The 22,860-nt window shown below is 40.5% G+C and overlaps 1 protein-coding gene across 2 annotated transcripts; it reads left to right on the forward strand.

Annotated features, from left to right (window-relative positions):
- The first annotated feature begins 1,075 nt into the window (after positions 1 to 1,075).
- On the forward strand, positions 1,076 to 15,620 carry diras1a (DIRAS family, GTP-binding RAS-like 1a). Of its 2 annotated transcripts, none has more exons than XM_084953054.1 (4): positions 1,076 to 1,309; positions 9,560 to 9,744; positions 10,264 to 10,434; positions 10,710 to 15,620. In XM_084953054.1, exons 2-4 carry the CDS (start codon positions 9,607 to 9,609, stop codon positions 10,998 to 11,000), a joined length of 600 nt encoding a protein of 199 aa, XP_084809180.1. In that variant the 5' UTR covers positions 1,076 to 1,309; positions 9,560 to 9,606; the 3' UTR covers positions 11,001 to 15,620. The 2 variants fall into 2 exon arrangements, with proteins under 2 accessions (XP_084809180.1, XP_084809181.1); XM_084953055.1 differs by lacking the exon at positions 1,076 to 1,309 and adding an exon at positions 1,536 to 1,659.
- Positions 15,621 to 22,860: the final 7,240 nt, after the last annotated feature.

The raw sequence follows: 22,860 nt of genomic DNA on the forward strand, positions 1-22,860 counted from the left end.
TCATCAGGAAAGCGCTTCCAGCCTCTTCACTTTTCCATGACGCTAAATTTAGATTGTAGCCTGTGATAACTCCAAACACTTACACATAACCATATCAATGTAAACACCAAGATGCAGTCCCCAAACCTGCAAGCAACACATGCTTCATCTGTTATATCAACAGCTCTTTGTCCTCATGCACCACGTGACAACAATCAATGCGATATCGATCACTCACTACTGAAGCCTCAGTGTAACATTACGTAACATTACATTAGTCTGATTTTCATCTATTGTTTTCCTTTTGATGAAAGAAGGATCGAGATAATTGTTTTGAAGTAAAACCAAAACACAAAATGACTTTGGTACATTTGATCAAACGATCAGGAGTCACACAACCCTAAACAGGGACATTTGATCACTAACAGGTACACAGGTTATATTACAGGCAGCCTGAACAGCCAATACTGCGTATTTCTAATGTAACCTGATATGATTCAAGCGTGATTTTTACTTCTACTGTAGTCTATTTATTCTGCTCATTGCATTTTTTCCTGTCGATGACGTGTCTGACTGACGCTAAAGGAGGTGAAGGTGAAGAAAAATTTATTTTTACTTTAGAGGAGGAGGATGAAAAGAAGACTTCCGGTTATTCTCAACCTTCAACCTAAAAGCGCTTAATGCTTTGAAAATAGAAAAAAACACAATGAAAGTTATTTATTCACAGAAAGTTTTATAATCTTATTTATTATCGGTGATGTGTACGGGTGAGTGTAACGGGGGGAGCGCGGGGATTAAAAAAGCTAAAAATGTTCAAATTTGGGCGAGGAGGAAAAGAAGCCTTAATTTATTTACTTCCTCTTTTTTCACAGCAGAACACCTAAAATCTGACGAATGTGCCTTAAAAGGGTTACACAGCCAACTACTGAAGGTAACAATTTAAACCTTTAGCATGTTTTAGTGCTACCCATTTACCCTTGAGAATACAGATTTGGTGTAGCGGATTTGAAGCTTTAAATAATATTGTATGCAGTCTGTAACTTCAGTAAGATCATCCGCAAGAGCTCTTTATTCTGAAAATCCATTCGAACGGAAGTCTTGTCCTGCCAGCGGAGTCGCGGAAGGAGGTGATGGAGGAGGGTGGAGAAGGAGGAGGAGGAAGAGGAGGTCTGGTGTGCGCTGAGCAGCAGCAGCAGGTCTGATGATGGTGATGATGATGGTGTGAGTCAGACAGCCGAGGGTTCAGGCTGCTCACAGCCGCTCCGGAGTAGACAAACCCCGCAAACACACACACACACAGGGAAAGACGGAGAGGATCCGCGGAGATAAGGTGAGTCCGCAGGCATCACACCCACACCCGCCACTGCGCTGACACTCACACCGGAAAAAAAACAAACGCACCGTCAGCCGGGGAGGATGTCGGGCAGCAGCCGAGGAGCAGAGCTCCACGGCCGGTGTGATTTCACCACCCGGCTCGGTGCTGATTTGACTGTATTCCAACAATCTGTGCGCGCGCGCATAGGTGTGCACGTTCATATAATGGTTATGGACGCGCGTGCCCGACTACGCGCACGCCCGAGGAGCAGTCTTTTACTATTGAGTGCAGTCACACTGATTAACATGATGTGAGGAGGTAATGACACCGAGGAGCTGCAGCTGATTGAGAGAACAAAGCTGCAGGTCAGTGTGTGTGTGTGTGTGTGTCGTGACCCTGTTTTACAGTCGTGAAATGCCATCACGAGCACAAAAAATAGTACCGTAAAAGCTGCTGTAGTGAAGATGCTTTTTGAGTTTTAACTTAAAGAACAGTCACACGGTGACCGAAATGTGGTGCAAGTCTCAGAAACAGAATGATCAGCAGCCCAGCCTTATCATACTCAGTGATGGAAGTCATCATCATTGATAAATGGTATTTGATAGTCAAGTGTACTTTAGTTAGCCACCTTTATAGTTAAGAAATAGTGAACTGCATTTAGTAATGATCAGTGTTTAGATAATAACTGGTTTGGAGAACACATCATCCAGATCTAGCTGATACTCAGAGTGCATATGTAGGCAGGGAGCAGGCAGTAAATACAGTAGCTTGTTTTAGTGTCTTAACAGCTAATGAAATCATAATCAATACTGTTTACCAATGATTGATGTAACCTTTTTGTGTCATTAGTTTGTGCAAGAAAAATGACTTTGTGAACTATATGTTGCATTATGTGTGATGTCATAGCTAACACGAGAAGTCAACAGTTACACTGAGATGGTATTTACACAGATAGTATTTTGATTTTTATTACATGTTAGTTAAACGATTACCAAACTCACTGAGTCCCAGAATGATTTACTGCTCTTTAGTCAAAGCCGCTGCTGTCTTAGGGATAAACTCAAGTTTTCCTTTAGTGTCGGCGCTGTGACGCACATGTGACGTCATTAGCCATTTCCGGGTCAGATGCTTCTTCAAGTTCCCAAAAGCAAACAGAGGCAGAGGCGCCTCTGAGAGTTAGAAAAGGTCCAAAGTCTGACAGCTCCAATAATATGGTCAGTGTGGCTGTTCATAAAGGTGTTCAAGTGTCCACGGAAAAGGATTTATGAGGTTTAGTGGAGTTTAGATAACTATCTGGTGTCTGGATGACACTAGGGCTGCCACGATTAGTCGACTAGTCACGATTACGTCGACTATCAAAATCGTCGACGACTGATTTAATAGTCGACGCGTCGTTTGAAGCTTTGTAAGATCCCAAAAGACGCAGGAATAAGTAGTAGGATTTAAGAGTGTAATAACGGACTGAAACAGAAGATGGCAGCACTGCATGTACAAGGATGCCAGCTGCCGTTAAACCCCGAAGAAGAAGAAGCTGTGTCCCAGAATTCATAGCGCGGCCCAGCTCAGTTTCCAACAATGGCGGCAGCTAGTTAGTTTTAATGTTACTCTTATTATTCTTTCTGGGTCACAAAATAAACGTTTAACATATTTTCAGGCGAGACTGTAACTGTAAACCTCAAATATCTGCTCAGTTTATCAAGACACCACATATTTTCAAAAGCGCTCCGACGTTTTCGGAGACGTCTGTTACCCACTAGCTCGATAGCGAGCCGGGGTTCAAGGCTCACTAGAGCCCGTGAGAACACCGGACTCCCGGCAAATCGTTTTCAAACCCACCGCCGTCTTTCGCTACTCAGGTTAAACATGATATATAAGTCACTTAGAGAACTTAAAAATGTTATTGTTTGGCTTTTTGTAGTATTTTATTTGTTCCTGAGTAAATCGGTTTGGCTGAGATTAAAGTTATAGTTTTTATACAGCTGAATAAACATCAAGCAGACAGCTGATTATCAGAAGAATATACTCTGGTGTCCTGTTATATTTTAGATAGCAAGGAGTTTATTAAACTTCACCGAAACAATCTTCAAATGTCATTAAAATTTAATAAACTATCATCTTGTCTTTATTTTTAGTTAGCACATACCTTAAAAACTTAAAGCTGTAAGCTAATGATAGTTATTGCACCAGCAGCATCTGCTCTTATATAAGCTGTACGTTTTACGTCCAGTGGATGATGATCTGATTAGTCGACTAATCGCAAAAATAATCGGTGACTAGTCGACTATCAAAATAATCGTTTGTGGCAGCCCTAGATGACACTATACTAAATACTACATCTACCCTATAACTTTGGATGTAAGCACAGACAGGAAAAAGAAGTGAACAGCATGCACATCTGGTGGCTTAGAGGGTTGAACCAGTCACATATAGAACCATTGCCAAACGAATGCAAACACATTAACACAGGTAAGATAAGCGTTCGGTTCTTCTCATCATTCCTGATCTGGAGAGAGGAATGCCATCATATGGCATCGAAAACTTTAGCCAGAAGAACATTTGGGATGAGCCCATCCACAACTGGAGGTTAGTTATTACTATGTTGCTGCATGGTTTGGATATTCGCAGTGAAAAATATTATTCGCAGTTTGCAGTTTGGCAGGAGTCACAAAGATACACTTCAGACCTCATTGCTCTCGCTTCTCATTCACTTTGAATGAGTTGACGTCACGTGTTTCTGCTCCAGGGTGGCTGTTGGCCAATGACAGGCTCACCTGTGCAGTTGAAGAAGCTGATTTTCAGTCTGTCTTTACAAACAGTTACAGCAACTAGCTGGGATAATGCTAACTGTTGATCAAAGCTTGTCTAACGTGCTTTGTGATAATTAGTTACTCGTGCTGTGATGATTGTGGCGGCATAGACCACATTAAACATGAGGAACACCAAACATTAAAGCAAAGCATAGGAAATCTTAGTTGGCCTGAGACTGATTCTTCTCTGAAGTGTTCGATTATTTGGCGTTCAGGATGCTGCGTGCTGCCATTAACAGTGCATATAAAAAGTAAGTGAAGTGTCAGCGCTGTGTGCCTGAGATGAATGTATGAGGGGTATCCATATCAATATAAAAGGACAAATGTAGCTTCCAGCTCTGAAAAATGAAGCCAACACAGATGTGCAGATGTGTTCTTCTTAATGGCCACCAGTGGGCGATGGTTGTGGTCCATGGCAAAAACACAGCGATACACCGACTGTATTGTTTGAAACTTTTGGCTTTATTTATTCAATATGATGGATCTTAGTCTGGAATGTATCTTACTCTTTTTGTATTTTTTGATTAATAGTCCAGTTATAACATTGATCATCCTCTTATTTATCCTCATATTTAAAAGCCAAAAACAAATTAAAATTAAAAAATAAGTAAGTGGAAATGCAGCGAGGAGCCTCCTTAAGAAATGAGCCAGCTGAGGTGGCTCTGAATGGGATGCCTCTTGTGTGCCTGCTCAGAGACCTCGGGGACAGACCCAGGATACGCTGAAGTGATTATGCCCTGTGGCTGACTTGGGATTGCCTCAGTATCCCTGGAAGACCTGGAGGAGATGGCAGAGGGAGAAAGATCTCTACTTAGACTGCTGCAACCTCCAGCTGGATAAAGAATAGAAAATGGATCGATTAAAGGCTGGAAACAGAAAAGAAGCAAACTCACATCTGAGAAGCAGGAGCATTTGGATGCTTTAAGAGGAGAATGTGTGTTTTTTAAAATCCAATTCTTGATCAAATCCTAAAATTTTGATCTGGCAAGCAGACAGGCACAAGTATTTAGTGACACAAGTAGAAGGAAATAGTACAGTGCTGAAATATGAGTTATTTGCATTTTTGTACTCCTCAGTCTGCTGCAAGCTTCCTGTTGGACCGGTATACTCGCTTCCCACATGTTCACGCCTCAAAATCACATTTTATCTCAAAAGCTTTCAGTTTACGATTCATTCAGATGTTATTCTCCACAAACATCTCAGAGAGTTAACAGCAACTCCAACTCATCTCCGGGAAGAAGTGGCTTTTAGCATTTCTGAATCACATTCAGCTCTTTGCTGTAGGATATTAAACACTGAGATTTTCAACAGAGTGTGAATGATGTGAGGAGTTCAGCTGGAGGTGTGAAACTGCAGCAACCTCAGTGTAAGTGTGAGTACTTGGATTTCTCATGTTGTGGGGACATGAATGAGTTCACGCAGTCACATTGTGGTGACGCTTTTCTTTTTAGAGAAAAAATAACATTTCTATACCGCTAGTTGTTACATTTTAGAATGAAGACTTCAAGGTTCTGTTAGCTCTTCAGGAAGTGACTGAGTGTTACTGCGATAAAATGCGTGTGTGAACTTTGTGCTATTTCTTTTCAGGTCACACCTTCTTATTTTAGACAGGAGGGAAATTACATAACGTGTTAATAATTTCATGTTTCGGGTTCGTTGTAATCCTTCATTAAATCCCGTGAAGTTTCATTTAAGTCACCAAAGCTATAGAAGAAATAGACGAAAACTATTAATAGAATGTCTTATATTAACACACAGTAAGGCACAAAGGGGAAAGGTTTGAATGTGGTAAGAAAAAATGGAAAAACAATAAGAAAGGACCCACAGCTTCCTCCCACAGTCAGACATGGTTGTTCAGTTAACCCATAATTCTAAACATGCTGTAGGTGTGGATGTGAGTGTGAACAGCTCTGTGACGAACTGGCGAGCTGTTCTAGGTGTACCCTGTCTCTTGCCAGGCCCCCACCCACCCGATCCTGAATTGGATAAGAAAAATGGATGGATTTAAGGATGGGGAAAAAATAAACAAATACAGAAAAAAGAAAGAAAAAGGACACAATGTGTCACAAGAATCTTAATATATACATTTAATCTCTCTATGTTTGCCAACTCATTCTAAACAGTCAGAAGGTGAGAAACCAAACTTGGCACAGAGTCTGCACACGCCCCCTGTAGGTTCTCATCTATATCAGTTATTATGCTGCTATTTGTCGTCTTAGCAACCAACTAGCAATAGGCTAAAATGGACTGTTTTTAGCATTTACACACCTATAATAGCTAAAAAAAAGAATGCTATCATTTTAATTTCACAACACTAACATTCATATAACTCTGCAATATCTAAATAATACATGATATATTATAATATTGTCATGTTGCCTAGCAACCATCTAGCAACAGGCTTGAATTCATGAAAGGTGACACCCTATAGCAGCCAACAGCATGAACAGGCTAAACAATACTGCTAACAATACTAGAAAAAATAGCATTAATACTATTCTAAAATGTTGATATAATGTTAATATTAATCACTTCATTAAAATTTCTGTAAAAAGTTAAAGTTACTGGGTAAGGTTGTGGTTTAGGTTAAAATTCACCCCTTCAAACCAGTAACTCAGCTTGTTTAAAATTTATGGAGTGAAACTAACAGACCGATGTCACACTGTGTTCACATTGTGCCTGACTGAGCGATAAAAGTGGCTTTGATAAAACTGCATTTTTTACACGGCCTGATACAAACTCAACTCTAGCTCGACACAACAAAAAGACGGAGGCTCCACCTTGAGTCTTTTTTCAACTGTTACATTTTGGAAGTTAAATATTTATTGAGTTAAATTCTTAAAGAGGCAGGCCACTAAAGCAGCAAAGTAATATTTCAGAAATCCTGAGGCATCTGTAGAAACTTCCTAGCTGGATGATATGCTGGCTGGATATAAGCTCCTCAGTGCACCCGAGGGCATCCTGATCGGATCCCTCAACCACCTCAGCGACTTCCTTTTTAGTGGCTCTAGGCTGAGCAAAATAACAGTTAGGAGCATGAAGTGGGCAAGTCCCAGTCTAAACTTAGCTCAAGGGCAGTTCAATGAAAATCTCTATCATTTTGAGTAAAGAGTGTTTTTTTCCTCATACCTTAGAGCAGCGGTCTCCAACCTTTTTTGCGCCACGGACCGGTTTATGCCCGAAAATATTTTCACGGACCGGCCTTTAAGGTGTCGCGGATAAATACAACAAAATAAAACTAGTACCGGTACCGAAAAAAAGAAGATTTATTCATAACACACGTGAAAAGACCCAGGAAAACCGAGCTAACGATAAAAACGATAACAAAATAACGCTGAAAACCGATAAAAACCCTGAAAACCATACATTTGACACCTGAGCCTCAACTCTCGCGGCCTGGTACCAAACGACTCACGGACCGGTACCGGTCCGAGGCCCGGGGGTTGGGGACCGCTGCCTTAGAGGGTTACCTCAGCAGCTGGAGCTTGGAGTGAGAAAGAATCGACTTTTTCTGCTGGAGAACAATGGCCTTAGACTGAAAGAGCTGGCTTTCATCAGTGCATACTGATGAATACTGTCAAACGGACGCACCTCAACTTCGCCCTGAGATCCTCTCCATGACTATGACAAAACAGGATGACGGATTATGAACGAGGCTGTGGATAGAGTTTTGTGTTCATTGTGTGTTTTTTTAGATTCTGTGTCTGCAGCTCTGATGCTGCTGCTTTAGTTGGAGGTGTTTTCCCTGCTGCCTGCCTCCGCGCAGGAAGTGACATCAAGTGATGTGGGCAGGCAGGTTACCTTGACAACAGCCCTGCTGGTGCCGATGACATGTTTGCTCTCCTCTCTCAGTGCCGTCACCACGGCGACTGGAAACACTCTCTCTCTCTTTATCACACACACACACACACACACACACACACACACACACACACAGTACATTGAGATGCTGCCATGGTTATATCCAGAAGCACAATGGAAGCTATCATGAGGCAGGTGTATGTGTGATGCTCGTCATGCTGATGGATTAACGAGGTGGTGATTGGCTGGTGGTCTGAATCTGTGGCAGAGACAAGGAGGTGGTGACGTTGGTGAGGAGGAGAAGGAGCTCCCTTTAGAATCGCTGTTGTCTTTCCTTCTCTGGGGTTTGTTTTCAGCTCTCCTCTTTAACAACATGGAAAAGTGTCATTTGTGCACGTTAGTCATTCTGAAGGGGTGGAGGGAGGCTCACAGCCTGGAAATCCTTAAATTACTTAAATTTGCCTGTATGTATTTGTACTGTTTCAAGTGATTAAACCAATAATGAAAGTAAGTACTTTCATTATTTAAAGAAAAACCAAAAAGAAAAATGCTACATTTTTCAGTCATTTCAATGATTTTTCAATAATTTAAAGTCCGGTCATTGTACCTGATCATTTTTGTTTTTTCTATGTGAACTTGCGTAACAGTTACCTTTGAATTATTTAAACATAAAAAGGGACCTAACTTAAGGGATGACAACTTAGCAAAGGACCAGTTTTAATTGTCTTTTTAGGCACTTGGTTATTACCAGCATGTCACAAAAACACATCATTTGTTTCAAATTCTTCAGTTAGAAAGGAATACAATAGAGTAGAATAGCCCTTTATTGTCACTGCATATACACAACGAAAGTGTTGAATCTCTAAATGCAAAAGGTAACACAATTTGATGTAAGATAGTAGTTTTGCACCAGCAAAGTGATTCCGAGGGCTTTTAGCTAAAACTTGCCATGTCTTGGCATTTTTTGTCAGTCTTGTGTTGTGAACAAAAATAGTTGAAAATTGAACAAAATTGGCCTGAAAAACTATCTACATCCGATGAACAGCATCCGAAAGTCCTGTCCTTAAGAAATAGGAAAAAAGCAGCTAAGACCTGACACAGGACATGACAGACGCATCTGACCCTCGATCCATCGACTGTTCGACAAAGATTCATCAGATATGGTCTCTGTGGAAGTCTGGCTGTCAACGAGACATCGTTAAAGAGGTGAAACAGGAAGAAAAGGCCGAGGTATACCAAATTACACAAGACTGGACTGAAAACAAGTTGTATAGAGTGATGAATCTAAATTTAATTCATTGGCCATCAAATAACTGTCGACAGGCACGTGTAAAACTCGGTGTGGGTGAGCTGTAAGGTGTAAAGCTTTAACAAAACTAAATAAAGTGTTCTTATAAAGGTGAGATGAGCTACATGAGGCGCAAGCAAAGCTGGGCTTTTTACTATCTTGTACCTTAGGTGGACCTGGAAGGTGCTCTGCTACCTTCATGGACACCTAGGAAAACAGAGTAGTTGTCCACACTTCACTTTTAGCCCCACACTTCAAATGAATGCAATGTTTAAGGTGATATAATGTGCAGGACATCGTTTTGAGCCTTTCTTTTTGATCCAGTCGTATTAAATAATCCAGCTTATGTTCTTGTCCTGTCTTCTTTAGCTTACAGATCGTAGAGCCAGAGAAGCAGGTGAACTGTAGTTCCCAGAATGCCAGAGCAGAGTAATGACTACCGGGTGGTGGTGTTCGGTGCCGGCGGGGTGGGGAAGAGCTCGCTGGTGCTTCGGTTCGTGAAAGGCACCTTCAGAGACACCTACATCCCCACAGTCGAGGACACCTACAGACAGGTGGGGCTCTTGAGCATCTTCACGCATGATCAGAAAGTTTGGCTGTAAAAGTTTCTAATACCATGAATGAAATGTGCATACATTTAAGGTTTCTGCAATTAATAACACAGAGTGAGTAAATGAGCCCCAACCATGCCATAGCTTTGCCAAACATCACCCACATCGTTTAGTGGTATTTGGGCTCTATTCAGTCTTCACAGCAAACTATTAAGTGCACCAGATCTTGACCAAAATTGGCTCAAGTTTCATGTAGAATATTTTTGCTGTATTTGGCTTAGAACCATTTTATGAGTTATCATAAGGCCATCAGCACTGATTCATTGCTATCTGGGGCATCTCAGATAAGAAGTAGAAAAAGCTGGTTGGCTGAAGCAGTTAAAAAGAAACTGACACTTGCTTCTTGACACTTGAAATAATGTTTCCTTCCACACTGCAGTAACAGAAATGTGTAAACGAAACCCTCCTATCAAATCTGCTGTCACTGTTAATACCTGACATCAGTGCCTGTCATCCCTGCAGGTGATCAGCTGTGATAAGAGCGTCTGCACGCTGGAGATTACTGACACAACAGGAAGTCACCAGTTTCCCGCCATGCAGCGTCTGTCTATCTCCAGAGGCCATGCCTTCATCCTAGTGTACTCCATCACCAGCCGCCAGTCACTGGAGGAGCTCAAACCCATCTATCAACAGGTCACACTCTGCAGATTAATTGCACCACTGCACATTAAACTCACAAAAATCTTTCAGAAACTTTGGTTTTCCAACGCCATTGTTATCACAGATGTTGAAGCACACACCAAACACACAACTCCACAGATGATACCGTCAGTCTGGTGGTGCAGAAACAAAGTGAAAAATGCCTCAGTGGTATGCAGTTCACTGCAGAAGTCATGCTCAGGACTGACAGCTTCATCTTTGATGACCTAATGTTTAGACCTAACTGATGTTATCTCATGCCCATTTAGGTTTTGGCCATTAAAGGCAGCGTGGAATCCATTCCCATCATGCTTGTGGGCAACAAAAGCGATGAAACGGCTCAGCGTGAGGTGGAGATGAAGGAAGGTGAGGCTCAGGCGGCTGCCTGGAAGTGTGCCTTCATGGAGACGTCGGCCAAGACGAACACCAACGTCAAGGAACTGTTCCAGGAGTTGCTGGCCCTAGAGAAGAAGCGGGACATGAGCCTGAGCATCGACGGGAAACGGTCGGGAAAACAGAAACGAGCTGACAAGCTGAAGGGAAAGTGCAGTGTCATGTAGAGCAGCTGGCAGCTGCAGAGGACTCACTGCAAAGGACTCACAGACTTTAGAGTCTGTCTGAATGCTAGAGCCCAAATGAACAAAATGACTAATAACTTAAAATGGAATCTGGAATATTTGAATATTTATATCAAGACCTCGGGCTCCTACTACACCTGACATGGATTGTGTATATGGTCTAAACTATTTGTAAAAAAAACAAACAAAAAAACTTTTTACACACTCAACTCCTGCCACTATTAACAATTACATGAAAGAGTAAGGAGTACTTCACTAATGTCATTGTGAATGTTGAGCCAAAAATCAGATTATGGTTAAGCTCGAGTTTGTTCCAGCAGTTCCTACAGGACCAACCCAACTGGTCCTGACAGCTTTATTTTAAAGATGAGCTTATTTTCAGCTCATTATGTTTCTGGGACTTGACAAAATTAGACTTGCATGATTCTTAGTTCACAGAAACTCATTGTATACTGGCCCTTTATAGAGCCCCTCAGTTCTGTCTAAAACCAGCTCTCTCATCCATGGTTTGTAAAGGCCCCTTTCTCTCCGAGTCCTTTGTGTGAATTGGCCCACTGTTGGAAGCCTGCCGAGGGGCAGCATGCAATGCTTGTGTGCAGATGACTGTGTAAACAAAAAGAAAACAGTTAAAACCCAAACACACACACAAACAACAACCTAGAGTGGACTTAAAGGACTATAGCCTTCACAGGGTCACCTGTGCAGCCAGGTGAGCTATAGTGGTACCCTGGATATCAATTAATTTAACATGACCTCCTACAACACAAGATTGTACGTCTCAAGGAGTTTATCCCGATAAATACATGTTCAAATGTTTATGTAACGAAGTAAGAAAAAGCAGAGTAGTTCCTGTGTAAGATTTTATTTTTCGGCATGCTGCTTAAAATAGTGGAAATAAAACCAGCGCAGCAGGCTTCACACTTAAGCTAAGTTTAAGTACACAACCAGAAAGCACTAGTTTTTAAAATCTAACAGTTATTAACTATTAACCATTAGCTCACAAGAATGATGAAACTCTTTTGGCCTGCTTTCACTTGTCCCCCGTTGACATTCTAGCAACATGCAATGATGAGCAAGAAACCCAGGAACTGGATGGAACATGTTAGCATGCTAAATCTGATGTTGCAGAATATGAACTCAGTGATACTACATTTACTTTAGTCATCTGTATGACATGCTCAACACTAGTATTTGGGGCTGTCAGATTTGCTAAAACATGCTAGCATGCTAATATATTAGGCACTCCCAAAAAGAACATTTGTGGCTGCTTGCTGCCCCCTAGTGGCAGAGGGGAGCATGGTTTACGTTTTTGAAATCCTGTGGCACTCTTGATTGGCTGCCTCAGGACTATTCATCACATATATACCAGACATTTATTCTCCGTCCTGCAGATAGGGCAGAAAAATAATTAAATAATCCTTTATCTAAGAAGTCTAACTGCTTTTCTATTGTGATTCCCTCCTTGGTGGTCGTGGCTGTTTTTTTTCTTGGAGCTCAGCTTCCTGCTGTCATTAGATCTTCAACATGCAAGCTAACAGTGTTTAGCCTCTGAACTCTCAGCTGACGGACTGCAGTGGAAACAGCAGCTTTCACCTTAACTCAGCAGGAAACTACAAAACGGCTTCAGTGATTTTCCAACTGGCCTTTTGCACTGTTTTCATTTTCATCAAACACACTGAAAACAAAACATTGTTAGCATTAGCAGGGAGGTGCAGGGAAGCATGCAGCTACTGTACAAGTGATTTAAAGGAACAGTCCAAAATATCTGGAAGCACCTTTTGTAGTGGTTCATCTCTGCGTGTCCAATACAGAGATGGAGCCAGGACGTGTTTAGGCTAGCTTAGCACAAGGACTGGAAGCAGCAGGGGAAACTTCCAGCAAACCTAAGATAATGAACTGTGCTGTCTGATGCTTATGCAATGCTAACTCACTATCTGTTAGTGTTGATAGTTTTTAGATGCTTTTAATTAATTAATTCCAAAACTACTTTTGTGGTTCTTAAAAGATCAGTTATTTTCACACACCAGGGTCAGGACAGAGAGGCAAACAGGTCCACTCTGCTAGTTTCTAGCTCTATATTTTTTTTGTGAGCCTCAGTTTCACAGTTCACAGTGATCGTTATTGATCACGGGCCTTGGTGCCATTCCTCAGTTAATCGTCCGTCTCAAATAAGCTGTTTTAGCTCCTTCCCCTTCAATGTAGCTTTCCTCTGATTGGCTGACCCTGACTTTGGATGCTTTTAAATAATTAATGTACATTACTATTAAAATGAAAAGGAAACAGTCATTTCTCTACCAAGGACAGGGTTACATCTTTTACCATCTTACAGTGCAGGATTTTCCCAGGTCTTTTTAGACAGTACTCACGGCCACTGATCAGTGGTCATGACAGTTTACATATTAATAAAAAGAAACTGACCTCAAAGCTCAGGTTAGTCAGTAATGCTAATGTTGGTCATTATTCAAATAGGAAACCTGCAGTCGGCTTAGACTGAGAAAGTCACTTGGCTGAGTGGCAAAACTGAAAAAGTACTGGGTGACATCCACATCTGCAGGAAAGGCTTCTTGTGATATTTTTCTCAGTACAGTTCTCCATTCTGAGAGTAAGACCATAAGACTCAAATATTATTTTCAATGTGGCAGAAACTGTGAAACAGCTGTCTGTGCATCTCTGAGTGCATCAAACAGGAACTTCGCATAAATATGTGCACGTAGCTGCACTGCCTGAGCTTGTGAGATGCATCTCTGCCGTCATTTCGCTCCGGGGTCTGACTATGAGATCTGACTCACTCCTATATATAATATCAAATGTTTGTGCTGCCTTTTGATATTCCCATGAAAGTAATGTCACATCTAAGGAACAAGAAGTCCTGTTCCAAAGCTGAGAATCTGTTTTACAAAATTTACCAGCGTGTTAAAGCTAAAATATCACAGTAACTAATTCTTCTTTTAAGCTGACTTCATGTTAACTGACTGTCCTGAAAAAGAATCAAACTAAGCAAACATTTTATTTAAAATAACCAGAAACACGTGAGACGTGTCTCGATCAGCCATGTCACTGGACCTGTTAGAGTGTACCAAACTCCAAAATTTGCATGTCACACCCCCTTTGCCACTCAAATTTTCACATTTTCACCTTAGTTTCTTGCTAGTACTCAACATACTTTTTACATTATTTTATGGTTCAGAATCCAACACACAGATGCAGGAGACAGAACCACAGGTCGTCTGAGTAAATCCTGAACCACCGTAAACAACATTAGTTTTGAGTGTGTCGTAGAGGAGCTTTGTGTAACCAGTGAGAACTATAAGAGTTCAATTCAGGAGATGTTACTGAAACAGTATTACTGGTACTACTATACTGACAGCCCTTTTAGCAAATGAATATAAAAAACCTGATGGGTTCAGACTTCTTCCACATGGTTTATAATTTTACACTAACATCATTCAGAAAGCATGTGTAGTTTACTAGTTTATCCCCCATCGTGGGATTTTGACTGATTGCTTTTATTATTATAAAAATACTATTAATTTAAGAATGAATATTTGAAGTTTGATACTTGTATCCACCTGTGAAAGAAGATTTATGCTGCATGATTGTAACATAGTTCCAATATTGATTTTAGACACCATACTTTGGAACTATTATGGTTACTCGTAATAAACATTTTAGGATGAAAACTTTTAAAACCACACGTTAAGCGTATCCAAGTAGCCTTTCTAATAATTACAGTTTTTGCCCCATAACAAATCATCCTGTTTAAAAATCACATCTCTCTGAACATTATGGCAGTCATACTGGCGCATCATTGCAATGACCAGCAGTGACCAGTACAACATCTCTTTGTACATATTTGTGCTGTTCGTGCTACTTTTAAACAAACACTATTTTTGCCTGAACAAAATCCAGGCTGACATGGTGAAAGCAGGTGTAACTGTGTACAAATGAAACTACAGCAGGACATTAGAGACACAGCTCGGTGCAGCTATGCTAATTCCTTTCATGTATTTCTGTGTTCATACTAGTTCCCAAACAGTGCGGATTATTAACACTGAGCAGGGCAGGGAACATGAAAACGCTAGTGTTGGACTGATTTTATGGGAATCCTCGTTTCCCCACTTTGCTGATCCACAGTGGGAGCCAAACTGGGATTTTCCGTACCTTGTGCTAAGCTAGCCTTTATATTTAATACTCTTAAAGACCTCAGATATGTATTTTCTCATCACACCAACAGGATTTCTAAATGTTGGGCTGTTCCTTTACCTGGCAGGAAAGCTGACCGTGCTTCGGCGTTGTACATTCAAAATGCCTTTCCTTCCATTTTACTTGACAATTTATAATCTGAAAATAAGTGAGCTTAAAAACTTTACGAAGCACAAACACTAGAACACGTTAGACGAGCTCATGTTATGTACACGTCAGCTTTGTATTTAATTTCACTGTATAAAGCTTTTCATCATGCTGTGTTCTTGAACTGTCACCATGCCTCACTGTTAGCTGTGTTCAGCTTTAGCAATATCAGAAACGGCTGCACTTTGTACGTGGGCAGTAGAAATAACTCTCAGCAGTTTATTGATGCCAATAAATTCTTTTATCAGCAAATTCACGATCTTATCATTCCACTAATGCATGTACATGTTAACTGACTTAACCTGAACACAAGATGCTTTCATTTGTATTTTCTCAACATGAATGACACTCACAAACTATGAATTAATAAAAACGATATATATTGCACTCCAAAGAATCCTGAATACAGATTATTTTTTAGTGGTAAAGATGGGAGTAGTCCCTCCCCCCGCTCCCACAGAGCCAATAAAAGAGCTGAAACAGAAAACATCTGATCCAAATTTGACATTGACAGCAGTTTGTGTGGTGGCACAGATCTGATTGTTATCATAGTGAAGGTATAGATACGTGTATATACTGAAACAGCTGTATTGATCTACTTTACTGACCTGGGCTTAAGCTCCACTTTATGGAGCCATACTTTATAATCCTGCAGCATTGTTCTGTTAATGTTTACATTAGCAAGTGCTAGCTACAAAATAGTGCTTAAAGTCACAACATGGAAATACAAATGCCATATGATGGCTGTAGCTCAGGTGGTAGAGCAGGTCAACTACCTAAAGGTTGGTAGTTCGATCCTAGTCTGCTTGAGTCCTTGGGCAAGATACGAACCCCAGGCTGGTCTCCGATGCATCCATCGGAGTGTGAATGTGTATGAATGTTAGTTAGATAGCACTAAAAACTTGTGATTGGGCGAATGAATGAGTTGTGTAAAGCGCTTTGAGTGCTCAGAGTACAAAACTGCTATATAAGAACCAGTCCATATGTTTAGTTTCTTGCCAACAATGTGAGCATTAGTTATATTTTCTTACCTATGCTATATCTCAAATTGCATCCATCAGTAAAAATGAGTCAGTGGTTTGTACACTTGTACTTACATGAATTTTAAAGAGTGTTGTGCAGTTTTTGGAAATAAACTATAAAGATAATATTTTTTCTGCAGTAAAGACAACAACACAACAGTACCCCATACATGTAATGTCAGTACCTTAGAAAAAAAGAATAATGGGGAAAAAAGCTATCACTGGCATCAGCATCAGCGCCAATGATGGCCTAACGATTGAAGACTGATTAGAAACTAGTTGCTGATTGGTTATGATCACTGAGAAGTGTGAAAAGTGTACGACGAAATACTTAAAACAGTCACATTTAACTGTTTACTTCCGGTCTTCGGTGCCTTTCAAGGACCCAGTCTAAGCAGACCAGGTAGGCCAAGTCCTGTGAAGGATGGACCCAGAGTCCACACAGCAACACATGCTTGTATTTAAGTTGTGTAAACTGAAAAATATTCAAGGCTTCAGGGACTCTTCTTGTTGTTTCTCTTCTCTCTATGCAAACACCAGTTGTTTAGCAACAGTGAAGCTTTTACCCCAATAAAAGAATTTGCTGCCATCTGGTGGTCGGCATCTGTCTATCTATCTATGATAAACAAGTTCATCTATATTTGTGTTGATTTGCATAAACTGACTCTGCCATGAACAAATGAATTAATGGACTGTTTGTACTTGGAGGCCTCCTTGTAAGACATCCTCTACCATCACATTGTAAGCAGTAGTCCAGAGGCGTACCTGACTTTGTGTTGACACATAATATCACCATATTTATTCAGTAACCGCTTAAAAGCTAAGTAGTGCTGTATACCTGCGTCCATCTCCAGATTGCCATAAAGCAAGCGCACATGTGCGTTGGGATTAACTAATGAATGACATTTAAATTGGCCACTTTATCAGTGCACATCAAAGGGTCTCATTGACAGCACAGAGATAAATCAGATGTCTTACTCGTGAGGAGCAAACTAGACCTAATTTAACAGGAATCTGCCAGTTGAAAAGGGTCAACTTTCTTTATACCGTGACTTTATGTGCTACAGCTTGAGACCCATTGAGTCTGGGTTATCTTGTGAGGGACTTCTGTGTAACCGGAAATCCAGAGAGTGGGAATGTCAGATTATATTAGAGACCTTCTTCGTCCTCCGTAACTGCATTGAATAAACTATTATTATGTACTTTTTGTCCAGAAGCTGCTGTGCGAGCAGTTGACTCAGAGAACATTTGTTTGTCAGCACACACAGTGCGGTACAAGATATGTGGGTTTGTGTGAGTAACTGGTCATTTGTTTGTGCAAACTGCTTGGTGGATTTTCCCCTGCAGCCACACAACACAGTCTAGTTTGTACCCGAATTTTGTCTTTTTATTTTTTTTAATCTAAATAAATAAATAAAGTAGTAAAGTCTGCTTTTTCAGTGTGGGTCATTACCTGTTTTAACTTGGATCCCTCTGAAATGCACTTCAAGACAATCAAATTAAGAATAAACAGTCTCTGTAACAGCACGGTGGCACAGTGGTTAGCACTGTTACCGCACAGCATGAAGGTCCTGAGTTTGATTCCGGGGTCTTTCTGTGTGGAGTTTGCATGAATCGTGCACGAGCAAAGCCGCCGCTCCCGCACTAACTGTAACGCAGTCAATTCTTGTTATGCTGTTTTGTGGATCACAAGGCTTAAAACTACTTATAAACACACACACACACACACAAAGTAACTCCACCACAGTGCCTATTTCGGGTCACTTTTGCCGGTCCAAGCCCGGATAAAGGAGCAGGGTTGGAGTTGTGACATTAAAAAAACAATAATTGCTAAAAGAAATTTAATTTGTAGTTCTAAATAAATTCTAACTGCATTTAAGACGTGCTTTGCTCACTTTATGTCTCGTTCCACGTTGTTATTTCTCTCTTCAACGAGGTAGACTACAATTACATTAGCATGACCAATTATGCAAATTAGGCGATGCCGTCATTTAGCGACTTCTAGCGACTTTTAGGACAGCCAATAGCGATTTTCCTTACTGAGGAGTTGGCAACACTGCCCTGAGAAGGATAAGCGGAAGTGAATGGACAGTCTCTGTAACCCAGAAGCATTTAGTCACCTCTTCAAAATGTTATTATAGGCCAACTATAAATAAAAATGTATTTGCTTTATTTTAGTTTTGTGATATAAGTTTTTTTACACAATGCTTTAATTTCTCTTATTTATTTATTATTACATGTTAGTGTCTGTTTTGTTTCTGTTTCTTTTGTCTTGGTTACATAACAGTCATGGCTAAGCTAACATAGCTAAGCTAAGTCATGGCTAAGCTACGCTGTGAGAGGGTCTGTTTAAAAGTAAAAAGCACAACATCTGATGGGGCAGCCAAGGCACTGCCTGTGTTAAAAGTACACAGTGAGCTTTTCTTCACCAAAAATTCTCATCTTTTAAACCTGAAAACACAGTGAATATAAATTAAAATCATAAAATGACAAAAACACAAGGGACATAAACCCATCTTACTGCGTGAAAGCTGTGATTCCTGTTTTTTTAGTTCATATCTCCACCCTTCTCCTTCTCTGACTGTAGACTGAATGTGCTTGTTATATTTATTCACCTAAGTTTCTGTGAGAAAGTTTGTTTTTCACCTTACAAAGTTCTACTTGAAAATAAAGTAATTCAGTCAGTCGTTCTAAACTCAGTTCATATCTGTCAGTTTATTAACTGCATCATTAAAATGTCAGCACCTGGTCATGAACTCTGAATTAACTTCATTCACAGGTAATGTTAGTCTATTGGAACTTTTTAAGTGTGTTTTTAAACATGTTTGTCCAAGGAAAGGTCAGCAGCCTCTAAGTCAGCTAACATGTCATCAGTTTGTCCTTTGACTTTATTATGAAATAAGGTCTCATTTGTAGCAACAGTCTCTAGAATCATACCTGCAACTTTTGTGCCTCATTCTTATAGAGACACAAGAAATCAAAATGCAAGCATACGTAACAGATACGAAGACGAGTTGGGAAAAAGTGATATGGAAACTGAAGCTACCTTCATTACACAAAGGCTTTGATAAAAACTTTAAAGAATTCAGTAAAATGGCAGGAATGACATGGTGTAATCAGGTGGATTAAATGCATAAATAAAGATTCCAGAGTTTGATGTGACTCATGTTTCCTCTGTTTGTGTTTGATCTGCTGTCCTGAACTCAAACAACGGAAAACACCAGCCTCAAACTCTGAGTCACCAGCAGAACAGGTACAGATGTTCTGGCCTCTGGATTTTCATGTCAGTTTGTGGAAACTCTTAATGTGGTTGAGCAAGTTTTACACAAGATGCTGCTGCAGGTTTAAAAAATAAGCTTTACTCCAGGGCTCCTAAAAGTCAGCAGCTCAAATACAGGATTCAGTTTGTGTTGCAAGAATTCAACAACAACACAATGAAACTGAAAAAAAAAAAGAAGAAGAAATCCAGCACTACCAAGCTGAAACATTTAAAGCTTCATTCATCTTTGTTTTGGGGTTATTTTAAATCTTTACATTTTTAGATACTAAAACGAACATTTTTTGCTAATTTGTTTTCAGTTGGGGTGATATTAAAATGAAATGCATGTTCAAGAATGTGCTCTTTACATTAGCTGTATTTTTAATGCCATGGTTCTGATCATTTTGATCAGTATTTTCAGGTTCTTGTGTTTTGGTATTATTCTGTGTTATTATTTATGTTTTGATTCTCTAGTTGTGCTGTTTTGATTATTATTATTATCCTATGTTTCAGTTTAATTCTGGTTAAGAGTTTAGTTCTTAGGTTTTGTTCTTGTCCCCTCGTGTTTAGTGTAGTGTTCAGTGTCACGTCTGTGCCTGTCGTGTTTCCTGTTTTACTTTGAAACACTGACATGAGACACTCATGTCAGTTTTGCTTTCCTTGTCTCGTTAAGTCTGATTTTTCCCAGCTGTGTTTCCCTCCTGTCTCCCATTCCCTGATTACTCTGGTGTGTATTTAAGCCGTGTGTTATGTTGTGTCCTTTTCATGCTGTGTGTTTGTCTCGTGCTCCTGTTAGTTTCCTAGTGTTTCGTTTCACGTTTGAGGTTTTGGTTTGTTTGTGTGTTTATTGTCCTCGAGCATTTTTCTAACAATAAAAGCTGTGTTTTGAGTTTAAGTCCCATCTTTGAGAGTCCTGCATTTGGGTCCAATCCTGCCTGCTGCACATCACAACATGACATTTAAGCTTCCTGAATTTCAATAAATTTGATGTGTCTTCAGGATTTTAGGCTCAGTTCTTGGTTTCCACCAGTTCTGTAAGCATCATTTTCACCATCCCAGCTCTGGTTTTATGTCCATTCAACCCGTTTTCACTCCCAACGTGTAACATTTTATGCTACGTGACAAATCTTCGTATGTTAAGCTTTCAGCCAAACAACACATCCTGTATTAGGATTTTGGAAAAATTAGGAAACATGAGAACAGCCGGGAGCATCAATCTATTGGATTCTATCCACAACCCGACGCGTATCATAGGACCGCGGAAGGTCAGCTTTCGCATTCCTGAGGAACGCCTCGGGACGTGACAAATCTTCGGTCTATTACACGGTCGGAGTGAGAACAACCTCGTCCATTGGAGCTGGTATTTCATGGTTATTATTTATTACCTCTGTTAGCAGCCCTGCACTGTATTCTGCTAGTATTGTGCTTCCCACTCAGTACACATACAAAATGTGTTACTTAACAGTGTAAGAGAAAGTTTTCAAAGAATCCACCATGCTGGCTCTGGAGCAGACAACCAAAGAAAAGTGTCTCAAATCATCTGTGATGACGCTGCGTAGTGTCTTATCCACTTTGTGCTATTTCCAGCTATTTATCTGGAAACAGCTGGAAACACTGAGCCTGAATGTCTTAAGGTTTTCAGTGTCTCCAGAGTGACTCGCCTTTACTATTTTAATTTTAGTAACGCTCCCAAACCCAAACTGGGGAAAACGGGAAAATCTGCAGTATTCTGGGCTTTAACAGGCTTTTCCATGGTGATGGTGACAATATTTCTAGATGTTGTATGCGATTAACGCTGCTGGTGGTCACAGATGAGTCACGATGTGCCCCGTAAACCTGAGTCTGGTCCGAGTTTCCTCTGATAAAACTATAATGAGGCCGGTAAGTGTGAGCTTGCTTTTCTTTTGCTGGTGCCAGACATCTCGGGATATTCCTCTTGGAAAGGATTGAAATGCTTATAAAAGATCCAATTTCAGAGGGCAGACTTGGGTTAGGATGACCTCTTCTACTTATTTTTATCTTCTGTGAAAGTTTACATGAAGGGGGCACAAAGACAGCTTTTTTGTTGTTGTTTGGATTTGAAACTAAAATACACTGAAACTATCTGCATCATGTTTTCATGTAGGTCCTCAGAAAGGTAGAAGGACAGACCTCCTTTGCCTGGGCTCAGTGTTCATTAGTCAGCAGCAGTTCAACACAAACACTGTTATGGTTTAGTGTTTATTATCATTGTACAGGGCTATTCTATTCAAACACATCTGTTATGGTGATATTGGTCTGTCTAATAACACACACACACACACACACACACACACACACACACACACACACACACACACTATCCTCTGACATTGATGCCGGGAAGTCTCTTTTTCCTCTTATCGCTGCCTTGTGTTTCGTTTGTGGACACATCACAGAGATGCTCTCTGATTTGTCCCCCAGAGGCTGGATCCCCAGCAGCCAATCAGTTTTCTCCGGGGCTGTGGTGCGCTGCATCGCGTGAGGGGGGCATGATAACCGGGAAGAGTCTGGAGGATGTGAGCATCACCTCCTTCTGGTTGTTTCCAGGAAGCATGCACGCTTGTGTGTGTGTGCGTGTGCGCGTGTGTATATACGTGTGTGTACATACCTGGCATCTCAGTGTGTTAGTCTCTCAGGCTTGTCTTTTCTTGACGTGAAACTGACAGTTTGGATACACTCACACACTTCAGTCCACTGATCTTATGTGGTTATGTGAATGAGCAGCAGGAGTTATTCTCCATTAAATGTTTTATGTCTTTCTAAAAAAGAAGATTCAAAGAACTGTAACTGTGAAATCACAAATTATTACTGCCAAAAACTGCAGTTCCTCTTAAGTCCACTTGAGTCTAACCACAAAAGTGAGACAATTCACACATTGTTCGATGCTAGAAGGCCCAGTATTTGTGAAAAAACGATTTTGGTCTCCATGGATAGTCTCCCTGAGAAGAGGTCCTCTGATTGTTGGGATTTGGTGCTATATAAAGAAAACTGAAATGAATCGACATTAATAGATTTTTATTTATTTATTTTTTTTAATCAGGTTATTATCGGCTGTTGTTAGCTGCTAGTTGTCTGCTCGGCTTCAGCTCAGTTAATTTTTCTTTTTTACAGCCAGTGTCTTCAGAAGCAATTTAACAGGCAAATGATTGTTATGTCTTAAATTGTACCACCAGCAGATCCCAGAAGTCTA

The sequence above is a fragment of the Perissodus microlepis genome, chromosome 15, assembly GCF_051167445.1.
Source record: "Perissodus microlepis isolate ML-2025 ecotype Zambia chromosome 15, ASM5116744v1, whole genome shotgun sequence".
Classification (NCBI taxonomy): Eukaryota; Metazoa; Chordata; class Actinopteri; order Cichliformes; family Cichlidae; genus Perissodus; species Perissodus microlepis.

Coding starts and splice junctions, on each gene's coding strand:
- diras1a (XM_084953054.1), top strand. CDS start 9,607: ATGCCAGAGCAGAGTAATGACTACCGGGTGGTGGTGTTCGGTGCCGGC. Junction 9,745..10,263: donor TCGAGGACACCTACAGACAG/GTGGGGCTCTTG, acceptor TCATCCCTGCAG/GTGATCAGCTGTGATAAGAG. Junction 10,435..10,709: donor TCAAACCCATCTATCAACAG/GTCACACTCTGC, acceptor ATGCCCATTTAG/GTTTTGGCCATTAAAGGCAG.